The 14,372-nt window shown below is 38.5% G+C and overlaps 1 protein-coding gene and 1 long non-coding RNA gene across 6 annotated transcripts in view; one reads left to right on the top strand and one right to left on the bottom strand.

The window, feature by feature from the left end:
• Positions 1–14,372, top strand: part of TMEM117 (transmembrane protein 117) — a 563,388-nt gene that overhangs the window by 545,020 nt on the left and 3,996 nt on the right. For all 5 annotated transcript variants that reach the window (XM_050749383.1, XM_050749385.1, XM_050749384.1 and 2 more), the window contains one exon: positions 5,172–5,301. In XM_050749383.1, the coding sequence (XP_050605340.1) occupies positions 5,172–5,301 (130 nt within the window). The remainder of the gene's footprint in view (positions 1–5,171; positions 5,302–14,372) is intronic.
• LOC126931323 (uncharacterized) overlaps positions 5,284–14,372 on the bottom strand; it is a 67,766-nt gene continuing 58,677 nt past the window's right edge. Inside the window, exon 4 of the long non-coding RNA XR_007717829.1 lies at positions 5,284–5,364. This is a non-coding gene — a long non-coding RNA (uncharacterized LOC126931323). The remainder of the gene's footprint in view (positions 5,365–14,372) is intronic.

Here is a 14,372-nt window from a genome sequence, read left to right on the forward strand (position 1 = left end):
AATCTAATGCCTATAAAGAGAAGATATACAAATTATTACATTGAAAACTGTTGGTATTTTATAGTAACGTTTAAGAATCTATTGTCAACTCTGTTCTAAATGGTTATCAACTTTTCACTAAAATCTAATCTAATCTATCAATTTTCTCATAAACCAGGTGGATAATTTTTAACCTAGAAAATACAACCTTTATTCTGATACTATGGCTTTAGTTTTGCAGGGTGGAGTAATCATTACATTTTTATCCTCTAACGCTTCTCTAAATAGAAATGAGGCCTCTTCATTTGATTTGGGAAATTGAATGCCAGTCAGGGAATTCAAAACAATGTTGGTTTCAAGCTTGAGTTCCCCTGAATAGTACCAAATTATTTTCCTTGACCCTGAGGCATGGGTCTCAATGAGAAAACATTGGGAAATTATGAATCCAAGATATCCTGAGATGATCTTGCCTGTATATTTAACATCTAACTGAAATTCTGTGTCTAATGTGGCTCATGAATAATAGGGATCAGTAACTGATTTTCATTGCTATAGGCAAAAGTAAACCATCCATATATGTAAAAAATAAGATTGTGTATATATCATGACACTGTCCTTTTATTTTTATATGGGAAATACACCCATATGAATAAAAATTAACTGTTCATCATATATGAAGCAAGATGCAAAGTTGGAAGTCTGTTCACACTGTGTACATTACCTTGAACTGATGAGAACTGGAGTAGCATAATGCCATGTGCCTAAGTAATTCTCACATCACTGAACCACCGATCTGATAGACCTCTGCAGTTATTGTAAGATTTAATAGCAGAGAATAAGAAAGCTGTGAATTACTAAACACTGATAACACTTCTTAAAGAACAAAATAAATGAATATTTCATAGTATACAATCCCAGGATTATCCTGTCTACCATGGGTTTTGTAGTTGAACACCTCTTGCCTCATCATTCCCTTAATTCAACATTTTTATCTTGTATTCAAAATATGTATTTTACATTTATGTAGAAGGAAAGAAAGCCATGACTCTCATAACACTTCTATACAATCTGTGTATAAAACTGGCTATACATCCATAGTTATGATGCCAAGAGAATCTCAATGTTTGCTGTGAATCACCCATTAGTCAAATCTCTCCACTCATCAGAGTCTGGTTAGAAGCCAACTATCCCTGGGGCAGTTGTTTCTTGAAGAAAGTGTTAAGTTGGTCTTCTTGTTTACATCAAGGTAGTATGAATCAAATGACATCCCTGTGACAAAAAAAAAAAAAGAAGGAAAATAGTTTAAAGCCTGTCATGTAACTGGCTTTTGGTGACGACTGCCTTCAGTGATTCTCAATTAGAGCACATACAGCAGATAAAAATAATTCCAGTTCTGAATTAAAAGCAGGAAGTGATGTCACTTTCCATAGTTAAAGGCAGCATGGCCTAGCAGAAAGTATGTATTCTTTGGAGCCAGATAAAACCTCAGCTCTGCTGCATGGCACCTATATCACTTTGGACAAGTGACAGCTTCCCTGAGGCAGATGTTCACATCTGCAGGTGGATGTGTTAATTAGCTTGATTGTGGTTATCATTTTATAATGTATGCATATATCAAGACATCACATTGTGACTTTAAATATTTGTAATTTTTATTTGTCAATTATACTTCAATAAAAAATGGGTTAATAATAGCAAGCAGGATGGTTTTGTATGTAAGTATATACATGAATATACAGCCTAGGATGATAATAGAATGTTGCAGATGCTCCATAATTTATAACCCAAATGTCCACAAATTTCCTCCGCCATCGGATACACATGTTGCTGGCTATGCCTCCCACCTGCATAGCAGCAATGTCTCCCTCACACTGTTAAAGTCTTTCACACACAGTGTGACCTACATTGCACAAGAAACCGGTAAGCTCCTGTTCTTCTGTCTTCGTGAAGCCAATGCTTACATGTCTCTGAGGGAGGTGCCTTTCTCAACAGCCCTGTTCCAGGCACCCTCTGGGAGGACTGTGCTCTGGCCCAAGTCCCGGTCAAAGGCCCCAAGGGGCCAGTGTTCTGCAATGGATAAGGTCAGAAAGGAGAACACGGCTTTCTTCCTTTTTCTCCTGGACCTTGAAACAGCCAATGTGTGGCCCTCCTGGAAACATACCTATCCACTTCCTTTGCTTCACTGTCAGGATAAACTTGACCTTGAAATTATGCCAGGAAATAAACCATTTTTGTTGGACATTCACCTGTCTTTCACCTCTATCTCCAGCAGTGTGCTAATGTTATCTCATCCTCCCAAGGAGCTTGTGAGGCTGACATATTAAACACCAATTTATACATGAAGAGACTGGAACCTAGACAGATTCAGAATAGCATCCCCACTCTCTCTGCTTTCTATCTCCTTTAAATACCTGAGGTTTCATCAGCCTAGGATGTCCATTTCCTTATTTATTTTTTTATTTATTTTGAGACAGAGTCTCGCTTTGTCACCCAGGCTGAAGTACAGAGGCACAATCTTGGTTCACTGCAACCTCTGCCTCCTGGGTTCAAGCAATTCTCCTGCCTCAGCCTCCCAAGTAGCTGGGATTATAGGCACGCACCACCACACCTGGCTAATTTGTGTATTTTTAGTAGAGATGGGGTTTCACCATGTTAGCCAGGATGGTCTCAAACTCCCTATCTCAGGTAATCTGCCCACCTGTCCCACCCAAAGTGCTGGGATTACAGGGGTGAGCCAACACGCCTGGCCAGGATGTCCATTTTCTATTAAATGAGCCCCACGTGTCCTGCGAAATGTTAACAATTATCATTATTACTTTTCTGCTCCAAGTTAAATTAGGCCAGAGTTTACACTCACTCAAGAATGATGAGTCTGAAGAGATATGTAGAATAGGAATTGAAATGTAAAAATCAGAATAGTAGAGAGAGAGAATGGAGGTAAGGCTTTAGGAGATTAAGTAAAAGAGTTTGGAAAAACAAAATCGTGATTATAAAAAGTAAAATAGGATGAATATGAAAGACTTTATGAATGAGTCATTATCTATTTTATTTATCTTCTTTTAAAAAATTCTTACATGGCACCAGCTGCTTCTCTCACACTTCACACCCCCAGGTCCAAACTACTTTCTCTGAGCCCTTTCTTTAAAAAAAGAAAAAAAAGTAAAGTAATCTTCCAGATAAAAACTAAGACTTATTCCTCCCCCTCTTTCCTTTACTCTCCATTTCCATAACTTATCTTTCTCTGTGAAAGTACAGGTGGGAAATAATCAAGGAAGTGTGTGTGTGTGTGTGTGTGTGTGTGTGTGTGTGTGTGTGTGTGTGTGTGAGAGAGAGAGAGAGAGAGAGAGAGATTTTGATCATAGTCTACAAGAAATCTCTAGAGATTGCTTTCAAACTAAAACCAATTTCATACCCAATAGAAAACTTTAGCTTCATTGAAGGAAACGCTAAATGGGAGCATTCAAAAGTGTCTTTCTAGAAAGAAACCAGTTCTGAACACACTTGCCCAATTACTACCAAGAAATCTTCTCTTCCTTAAACCCAGAAATAAAAAGAGAAGTGCTGTATTGATAATGCTTTGTGTCATTTATCCAGGGCAAGTGAAAGATACTCTGGTTATCAGTGATTTTCTTTGTCAAGCATAATTTTTCATGAGTTATACTTTAGCAAAATGCTAAATTCAATGTCAATTATTATTATTTTTGCAAATGTCTTCCAAGCAACATAGAAAGAACAAAGGTGGCATTAGTGGGAGAAAAAAGGCAAATGCACATTAACCTAATATTTTAGACCAAAATGTGCCAAATTAATTCAGCTTTAGTGTGTTGGGTTTTATGAACTTCCCAAATTACATGTCTATTTGCTGCTGATGTCTGAAAGACAAGTGGAGGTGAGACCAACAAGAGATTTACACGTACACTGATAGAAAGGGATAATGTTGCATCACTCCGTTTTTCTTCTTGTATATTTATTTCTTATTAGCAGCTTGAAATGATCCATAGATCAGGAAACTGGTAGACACTGCAGACTTTTCTGGTTACTGCCACTCACATATTATCTTTTCTTCAAGGCCCATTCGCTCTTAACCAGAATTCCCAACAGAGAGGAGAGTGGAATAGACATGGAAACCTCTAAAAAGTTTAGGCACTATATTACTAGCACATCCCTCTCAGCTGCAAATATAAAAGTCTCGAATAGACTTAATTTCTTTATATTGATGTAATGGATTAAAATCTCAAATTAATATTTTGTTTCTGAATTTTTCATATTCATTCTTTAAAGAATATTAACTAAATATAGGACTGATTATTTGGTGATTATTTAGGTGTTACAAGTGAAAATGTGTATACTAGTGTCTATGGATCTATCTCAAATGTTTCTTCAAATTTTGTGTATTCCTTCTTCATATGCTAGTTATGAACTTTAATTTGGTGCCTCTATCTGAAAACCAAGAGGAGGTCAGACACCTAAAAATGTCCTCATTTGCATCTGTTTCCCTTCCTTCAGAGAAGGAGGGTTGGCCCACCCAGTTTTGCCTTGAAAACAAGGAAATAACTAGTGACAATTTGGGAATTAAAATTCATTGTTGATCTCTCATGCTACCATGTCAGGTCTTCCATTGTTTGGCTTAAACTGATGCTGAATTGCAAGAGAGCCGGACAGGTGCCTGTCATTTTTACATTCTGGATGGTTGCCAGCAGACGTGATCAGTAAAAGTCACTTGATGTGAATCAAAGAACTTGGTTAAATGAATCAGATCTTCTTTACTTTGTCTTCTTACAGAAAACATGCTATAAGGTTCATATTTTTTAAAAGTCATGAAACAAAAAATAACAAATTTATCCCATATTTATTAAATACAGATCACTTCCTTCCTAAAAACATTTAAGTTCAGTTCTCCAGAATGAAAGAGATAAACATGTGTAGATGCAAATCAATTCTGTATTGGTTTCTTATTACCACATTAAAAAGAAAATCTGAAGATATAAGTTACGACTTAATTTTGATTTTGAATGTGTACTGCTACCTAATGTACATAAAACAACCATCACAGAATGAAACTGATATATCTAACAGCTGGCTGCATTTAAATGATTTTAAAATAAATGCTTATAAAAAGTCAATTTTTGATGTTTTGCTGCTTAGAAATGAAACAAATCACAAATATGTTTTTATTTGATTTTCTCTGACAGGACTGGGAATTCCCCCATTTCATGGGAGACGTTGATGTAAATCTCCCTGGTTTGCACACCCCTCACATGCAGTTCAAGATTCCTTTCTTCCAGAAGATCTTCAAGGAGGAATATCGTATTCACATAACAGGTGTGTTGTATCTTCGAACACAATTTGATTATCTTCGTACATTAGTCAGGGTAGTGCGAGTTGCTGTAAAAAGCAAGCCATAATATTTGAGAGGCATAAATACAATTTTATTTCTCATTCACTTAACAGTGCAAGGCGGTTTTCAGATCAACAGGGGGCTCCGTACTGTCATTCTGGGACCTAGGTTACTGGTGGCTTGGACAGTTTCAGTGTTAGCATCCAGCAGGCAGATGGAAATAAAGAGAATGGGGAAAGTGATTAAGAAGGCTTGTCTGTTCTTTAACCTCTTGGGCTTGGAAAAGAAATATGTCACCTTTCCTCATGTTCCATTGATGATATCTGGTACATAGCCCTAGTTAGAGTCAAGGAGAGCAAGGAAATATAGTCCTTAGTTGAGCAGCCACTTCTGGTGTCAGATCTAGTATTCTAGTGTAGGATTATCAAAGAGGGAAGAAAAATCTTTGGTGTGGAGAGCCATTTCTGCCATACTCCATATACCACTCTACCTGACCTGGTTCATTGGATGGGTTTATTTTTCACCACATAGGACTCGGTGTCTATTTTCAATGTTATATTCTTTATGCTCTTGTTCTTTATTTGTTGCTGAAATTAAAACAATGGTATCCTAGAGCCCCAATCAGAACATACGCTTTTAGGGAGTTAGGCCACTTCTCATTTGATTTCTCTAAAACCTACTTCTGTGGCAAAGCTCGGGTTCGTCTTAAGTGATTCTCTTGTGGATCTTCAGATTATTTTATTTTCAGATATTTTCTGCTTTTGAAATGGCTAAAATATGATTTATTATAATATCCTTTCATGACATAGCAGTCATTCTCATCTAAAAAGGGCTTCCCGGAGCTACGTTTTATATCTCTCTCTCTTTATGACAAGAAGCAGACAGCTGAATGATCACCGATAAAGGATGGCATTAGTTCAAAGCTGTTCAGATGCAGGTAATGAATGTGTGTCTGTTTTAAGGACAATGGCCTAGGATCCCACACCTGGTATAATAAAATCTGCTGAAGAAATCTGTGCTTACACTACCGTCTGTGCTGCCGAATAAAAATAGTCTGAGCCCAGAAAACATGAACATCTGAGTACTGCAAAAAACCTTCGCTTCCCAGCTAGGAGGCTGTTTTTTGCTTTGAGCATGAGGCGACCTTCCTAAATTGGAGAATGAGCTCATGAATAGGGAAGATGCAGCAGGTTTCTTTTCCTATTCAAAATGAATGAGGCCCATCTATTAAATTCACTGGGTAAATCAATCAATTTGAGTTCAGGTCACATAGTGTGGTTTCAGAGTCCCCACTTAATCTCTGCAGCATGCTACCCTCTTGGACTTCTAAAACAGCTATCACACACATGGCATCATCATATCCCTTTGGGTGGGCTTTTGCGTAGACCATCTGTTCTTGCTACCAGCTCTTGTCCCAGGCCATCATTACACTAATATTGTCTCTGACTATCAGAATGCCTTGTCAAAAATATCCTCCTTAAGTACAGAACTTCAGGTTTAAAAAGGAAAAAAAAAAAAAAAAAAAAAAAAAAAAAAAAAAAAAAGGAGAACCTATTGGTAAGAAAAAAATTGAGCTGCTAAAAATATTTAGTTTTGGGTTATTTTGTATAACTTTATCATTTACATTGTCATTTATAGACGGTACAGATTTCAGATTTGTGGTGTCCAGAGTTTACACAATGTGGAATACTCTGTTTAAGAAGATGAATATAAAATTACATCTCAAAATTATATTCAGTGCCTCGGAAGGGGGCCATGCATGCAGAGTCCCTAAAGCTTCAGTGTTATTAACTTCGAGGTAAAGCCTACTGTGCATTTAGATAGAAGCAGATACATGACTTCCATTTGAACTAAAACCCTTTTCCCACCAAGAATTATTTTCTGAAAACCTAAAAGGATGAAAGCCTAAATTTTTGTAGCAGACTGCACATTAATCTGGTTTGCCTGAAGGTGGGAAAGTATTGTAATTAAGACTTTGGTGCAGTGTTTGCCATATGATGCTGATGGCCTAGTCATCAGGGAACTTTATAAATACTCAGATTGTTGGGTTTCATTACTGATGTTTTGATCCAGTAGGTCTGGGTGAGGGCCAGGGAATGGGACTTTGGAAAAGCTCCCCAAAGTGATGTTGATAATTGGGGATGTCTCCTTTCTGATTGAGAGACTACAGACGAGATCAGAGCATCTCCCTGAAATGCACCATGCGAACAATTGGGTGCCTGGACTTACCAAAAAGGCTTTTGAGGATCCTGGAGCTTAAATTCAAAATATTAATAAAATAGGGGGCGAACGTGGTGGCTCACACCTATAGTCCTGGCACTTTGGGAGGCCAAGGCAGGAGGATCACTTGAACCCATGAGTTTGAGACCAGCCTGGGCAACATAGGGAAACCTCAGCTCTTAAAAAAAATAAAAAATAAATTTAAAAAAAAATTAGAAAGAAAGAAAGAGAAGGAGGGAGGGAGGGAGGAAGTTAGCTTGGTATGATGGCACACTCCTGTGGTCTTAGCCACTTGGGAGGCTGAGGTGGGAGGATTGCTTGAGCCCAGGTCAAGGCTGCAGTCAGCCATGATGGCACCACTGCACTCTAGCCTGGGCAAGAGAGGTAGATCCTGTCTCAAAAAATAAACTAAAATAGGGTAGGTGAGGACTGTGGAGTGAAGGGCTCCACCATAAACAAATTAAATCCAATTTGTGGTAAACCTGGTTTGTTCACATGCATTCACATAGCCATGATAAAAATACCTAGGAAAATGGCACAGGTTTGGAATTTGAAGCAGTCTGAGCTTTTCTCTCTCATTTTCGTTCTGTTTCTTTTACTCTTTCTGTTTTGTTAATTGGCTGAAGAGGTTGCTGAGGCCACCCCAGAATGGCATCTAGTCTTCTGTGAAGGGCTTTTTGCTTTACCTGACTACATTTGTAAGACAATTGTTTCTGTGGAAACCTAGGTAAAATTTCCAAAATACTGTGCTACATGCTGCATTTCAATATTCTCAATAGTTAGTAGCCTACAAATTTCCATGTGAACTACAAATTCTAGCTTGTTGATCAGCTCCTCCAAGTCCTGGTACTTTTTTTATGGAGACTTCAGTGCTTTCCTTGATAACTAAATATAGTATCACCACTGGGGTTAGTAAGCATAAAACCCTCTAGATCCATCAGGGGATCACAAACATTAATGTGTATTAGAATCACCTGGAGAGCTTATTTAAAAGACATCTGCATTAGCCACACCTCCAGAATCTGATGCCTGAGGTATGCGGCAGACTTGGAATCCACCCTTCTGTCAAGCATGGCAAGTGATACGTCTGCTGGCTGGCAGAGAACTGCTCTTTGAGACACACTGCTACTGAGAGACATTTTCTATAGTTAGAATTCCCCTTATCTCAGCTTTAATTTGTTTTCATATGCAACTGTTAAAATCAAAAGCCAAGGGGTAGAATGCAAATTCAATAGCAGTGGGATGACCAGGGAGAAAGGCACATGGTAGAGTCCTCCTAGGAGCTGAAATTTTAGAGCTGGGTCCAACAGAGGAGACTATGATTGGGGAAAGGTGCTGGTCTGAGTGACCACAAAGGAAGCTGGAGCCAGGGATGGGAAGGGAACCTGTAGAACTCCAAATGGCTCCCTCTGTTGCTTTATCTGCTTTACTCACTCTGCACTAGAAGAGCCTGGACAAGGACCGTGAAGGGTCTCTGGAGTCAAAAGTTGACTCCACCTTGGCCCCAATCTACCATGTCCCTATGATCTGGAAAAGACATCCAGCATACACGGAAGCAATGGAGCAAAGAGGTTGGATACATGGGCTCTAGCTTTGCTACTTACTGGTGATGTGGTCCTCGTCGAGTTCCTTAACCCTTCAGAGACTCAGTTTCTCATCTATTTAATGGGCACAGTAATAATACTTATCCCTTAGGGTTGTTGTGAGAATTAAAATAATATATGTAAGGCACTTACGACACTGCTTGCCATGTAGTAAGCTTTCAATAAGCTTTCACTGTTTTTTACTTAAAGCTCTTTCTTTCATCTGGCCAGAGATTGTCTTTTTTATTTAATTCAGAAATGCTGGGTAGCTTGAGAGGGTGCCCTCTTGCCACCTATCCACTCTTCTGAGTTCTCTACTATTATCTGCTGTCTTGAGTCCTTAAAAAGGAGAAAGCTAAGAATACAAAATTCTCTCTCCCAAGGAAATACTCTGTATGTAGAGGGTTATCTGACACTGATGAGTTCCCATTGACATTTTAAAAGCATTTAGGATTTGAGTATTTTTTTAATCCTGATTCCAAGCTAGTTTTATTTATGCATGTCAGAAATAACTTGAATTGTTGCATCTGTTTAGCTCATCTGGATCCCCCTTGACAGATGGCTTGCTGCAGTATGTATGAGCTTTCATTTTATAAGCTGGGCCACAGCTTATGAAAATAAATCATTTCTATCCAAGGGTGTTTTAAAAATATTTTTTCTTAGAATTTTGACTTCAGTAACAAAGGGAATAAATGGTCAGCGATTAAGTAACACTGGTACTTTTAGCCCAAGTTCATTGTTCTCCTCCTAAAAGTAAACACTAAAAGCAACTGTATAATGATCTTCTCTGCCCTCTTCCCCTTTACCTATAAGGTAAGTGCATAGATGGATTGAAAATGCGATGTACTAAATCTCTGGAGGTCAGAGAGGAATGGCCTCTCAATTCAGTCTCGGAAGCTCCTCTGAGTCCTATTAATGCCAATCCCAGTGGAAGCTCTGCCATCTGTCATGGTAGCCAGACAAAGGAAGTGTCCCATTGGTGGCCATCATCTGAGTAAATTAGGAGGGGGTTGGGCAAAAGGCCAGAAGGAAGGCCTGTGCAGCCTTGAGAAAAGAATTCACACTGTTGGCACGATGATGCCCACGGGAACCCTTTCGGCAAAAATGGAACATGTAGAAGTAAACAAACCTATGTAGTGTCTGTTCTATTTCAGTTTCCTGTGTTGTGTGAGGGTACAGGTGTTTTACAATGGTGAGAATGTGAAAAATAATGAATAAAAATGAAGGATTTTATTTTCATAGGTGCATGATTTCTAGCAAATGAGTTCCCAGAAAGTGGTTTTTTAAAAGAACTCTCCTGTATGAATCAGGCCATGAGAAGGCTGGGGAGGGGAAGGCCAGTGGTTCCTCCAGCAGAATGTTCTGTCTGGCAAAATTAGCAAGGGACTTGTTATAAGGAAATGCGATGCATCCCGTATACAAAGAAAGTCCCCGAAGATCATGAATTTATCCAAAGTACACAAAGACCTCTTGCTCCTCTCTCAGTTGTGAATTTTTCCAAACCTCTCCTCAAGCAATTTTCATTTTCAGCTCTAAGAGTTAACTATGTTTACTTCTATATAAAGCAGCAATTCCTTTTATTTGTCCAAAACTCATCTTCTTCAGGGTCATCATTTTGCCCATGACCTGTCAGTTCTTGCTGGCCCTGAGTGTCTGCCCTGCCCACCCTGAGGCATCCTGTCTTCATTTGTACATACATGAGCACCTTTGTAATAAAACTTACATGCCCTTTAGGAATTGTCTTCAGAGCCAGAGGAAAGATTTGAAATATATAATTATTCATAATCCTTGAAATGTGAACATTTTGCTTTTCCCAGTTTTTCAGATTATATCCAGTTTTAGCTATATCATGGAATCCATCAGATAATTATGACAAGTGCATTTTATTTGAAATGCTAAAACTTTGTGTATTTTTCTGGGCACATTGTCTCATAGTTTACAAGTTGGCTAACAGATATTTTTCTGAGTTAATATGTGTCAAAAACTAGTTGGTATCTGGAGAACACAGAAATGAACATGACACAGTTCCCAATCTCAAGAAAGTCATAGTCTAATGGTCATCTCATTCAGTATAACCACTTGTCTTCTTCTTTCTCTGTTTATGATCACATGTTCCTACCTGTACTCTTCACATTGGATTGCTTCCTAAGGAATAGCCTCCCACTTAGGAAGTAACAAAGACAAGAGAGGCACTTTGAGAAGCTGTATCAGTTTGTTTTTAAGTCTTAAGAAGGTATTTTGATAACTCAAATAATTATGACTATTTCATAAATTAATAAGTAAATATTTTCAGTTTGCTACATGGCCTCCTCATAACCCAAGTACTTAACATGGTTTCTAGATATCCCTAAATTGCCTAGGGAGAGACATGAAGAGATGCTAACTCATGAGCCCTGGTTTTACTGCTCACATCTAGAATGAGGGGAGATTGAATATGGATGGCCAAGAAAACTGGTACAGCAAGTTGCGTATTTCTTTTACTTATCAAAAATTCATCTTCTTCAAGGCCCTGGTTTTGTGCTGTCCCATGATGGTTGCTGAATGACTTTGTGGAGCATAACTGCACATCCATACACCTGCACTGGGTGTCAAAGTCTAGCCAAGTCATCGCACCCATGTGGTAGAGAAGGGCCTGCAGCACAGCTCAACCACAATGCTAACTGGCACTCTGCAGAGTAAAAGATTAAAAATATTATATTTGCATATTTCAATCATGAAAAGTTCATTCGGTGGTGGAATTATCAGTACCTTATAGTCTTTTTCCTTAGTTGAAAAAACAACACTTTGTTGTCATTTGCTATTTAAGCGAGGTTAATATTTAATGAAGAATCCTTTTAAAATGACCTATCCTCGGATTCTGTAAACTCCCACAAAGTAAAAAGATAAAATTTTCATTATAATATCATCTCTGACAAGCAGTAAGATTCATTAAAAGCCCCAAAACCAAAAAAGAGGTAATCCCACCAGCACCATGCAGTGATTTCTCATTAGAGGAGATAGTGAAGTATTGCAACAAGGAGATTAATAGAAAGAATGTATGGATTCTTACCCTACCTCTTTGCTGATTTACATCATGCTATGTAGTTGAAACAACAGGGGAAAATGCAAAAGCTCTCATATGATTAATGCTGAAATACAAACCCTCTGGTTACTGTCGATTATATATTCACAACAACACACTTGGGAAAATGGCTATAGAAGCACTTTCTATTCTGTTCTTTTTTGTCTTAAATCCTTTCTATATGGGTCATTTCAGGGACTCAAATTTATTTTTTATGGTAAACACTGTTTCTCAGAATATACAATTTTTTTTCAGAAAACCTTTCTCCTTCTAAAATTGTATATTCCATCTTCTTTGCTCTAATGTTGAGATTTCCTGGCCCAGCACAAAACACTAAGATTTAGGCAATGTTTATTTCACAGACTCATCAAAGAGACTTTTAGGGCTGGGAAGAAATCTTAAGGATTATCTAGCTCAACTCCCTCACCTTATAGACAAGAACACAGGGGTTGGGTTGCCCTGCCTGACTTTACCTTCTGCTTTGCCGCATCTGATAGAGCAAACTGAATTTCTTAAGGAGGAAGAAGCATTACCAAGGTAACGACACAGTGTGTGGAAAAAATGGAAGGATGGATGACAGAGAAAGATGAACATCCTTCCTCTGTAAACAGATAAATGAACTAGAGGTCATATCAGGTGGGCAGAAACAAACAAACAAAAATAATAAGAAGGGCCGTTTTTTTCTACCATTTTAGCAGCTTCAAGTTTCAGCTGAGTGAGGGAAGGATGCTGCTGCATCCGCAGGAGGGAGAAGAAGGGAAATGTGATATGAATAGGCAGCCTGGCTCACTGCATCCCTTCCCCTCTGCACTTCCCCACCCCAACATGGCCTCTCTTTTGTGGCAGAGAGGTAGGGACACGATCCCCTGTTTTTTAGCCTCAAAATTCATAGATATAAAAGGTCTTTCCTCAGGGCCAATACTACTGTAGACAAACTACTAATTGCTAAGGATTTTTAACATGTTAAATATGCTGATTCACAAAGCATATCTACATAGAGCCACACACTGGGTCCTCTTGGATAACTGGTTCCATGTCATCTTCCTATTGTTGGTATTTAGTAATGTATACTCTTTTATCCCAACAGAAAAATTAGATAATATCATCAATTTTAGGATATATCTTTGTTACAATCCTTACATGTCCTTCTCTCTATTCCATCACCAAGATCCTATACTGTGTGGAATAAAGAAGTAGGGAAAAGAAATTGGAGAAATAATACCACCCTACATTTTTGGCAAACAATATATTTCAGAGAGTGTTCCAGTACAACATCTCGCTTTATCCTCACAAATAATCCTTTGAGGTAGTTACACTGGTATTATTCTCCATTTCACAGAATAAAAAATTGGATTCTATACACGACCAATAAGTAGACAGATTTGTTGGAGGAGGGCAGAATTATGGAACTGGAAGGCATCTAGTTCAGTTTTCTCAATTTGAAAATAGAATAACTGTGGTCTAGAGAGGTTAAACAGATGACCCAAGGTCATATGCTTTAAGTTTAGTGTTGGGATGAGATGGCCATCTGCTGATTTCTAGCCTGAAGCTTTGTCGCCATGGTGCTCCCTTTTACAAACCAGTAAAGATATGTTGGAGTAGATGATGATATCCACTAACTGATGTTAGGCCACACAGTTTTAATTTACTCCTTCTCCATCCCATCTAAATGTTCAGACATCAGGACACTTGAGAAATAATAAAAAGTGATCCTTGGGTGTGCAAGTTTAGTGATCAAACTGATCCAGCACTATTCACTTGGTAGAAAAATAATTGAATAGTGCTGGAAAAAGTTCTTTGGGAGAAAGAAACATTTGGGAGTCAAGAAAGTAGTGGGAGCCAGGTATGGTGACTTGGGCTTGTAGTTCTAGCTACTTGGGAGGCTGAGGCAGGAGGACTGCTTTTGTCTAGGAGTTCAAGGCTGCAGTGAGCTGTAATTGCACCACTGTGCTCCAGCTTTGCAACAGAGTGAGACACTGTCTCAAAAGGAAAATAAAAATTTAAAAAGGAGATGGTGATCAGTCATACAAGCACAAGGACCTCTTCCCCCACCATGTGGTCTGGCTTTGTAACACGTACAGTTTATAGCAAGAGAATAAATATAAAGCTCCTACAACAGAGGAGAACCCAAAGCCCCTCCTTCAACTTGCTTTCTGTCATGGCATCTACAGATTAGTGTCTCTTTAACACT

The sequence above is a fragment of the Macaca thibetana genome, chromosome 11 (assembly GCF_024542745.1).
Source record: "Macaca thibetana thibetana isolate TM-01 chromosome 11, ASM2454274v1, whole genome shotgun sequence".
Classification (NCBI taxonomy): domain Eukaryota; kingdom Metazoa; phylum Chordata; class Mammalia; order Primates; family Cercopithecidae; genus Macaca; species Macaca thibetana.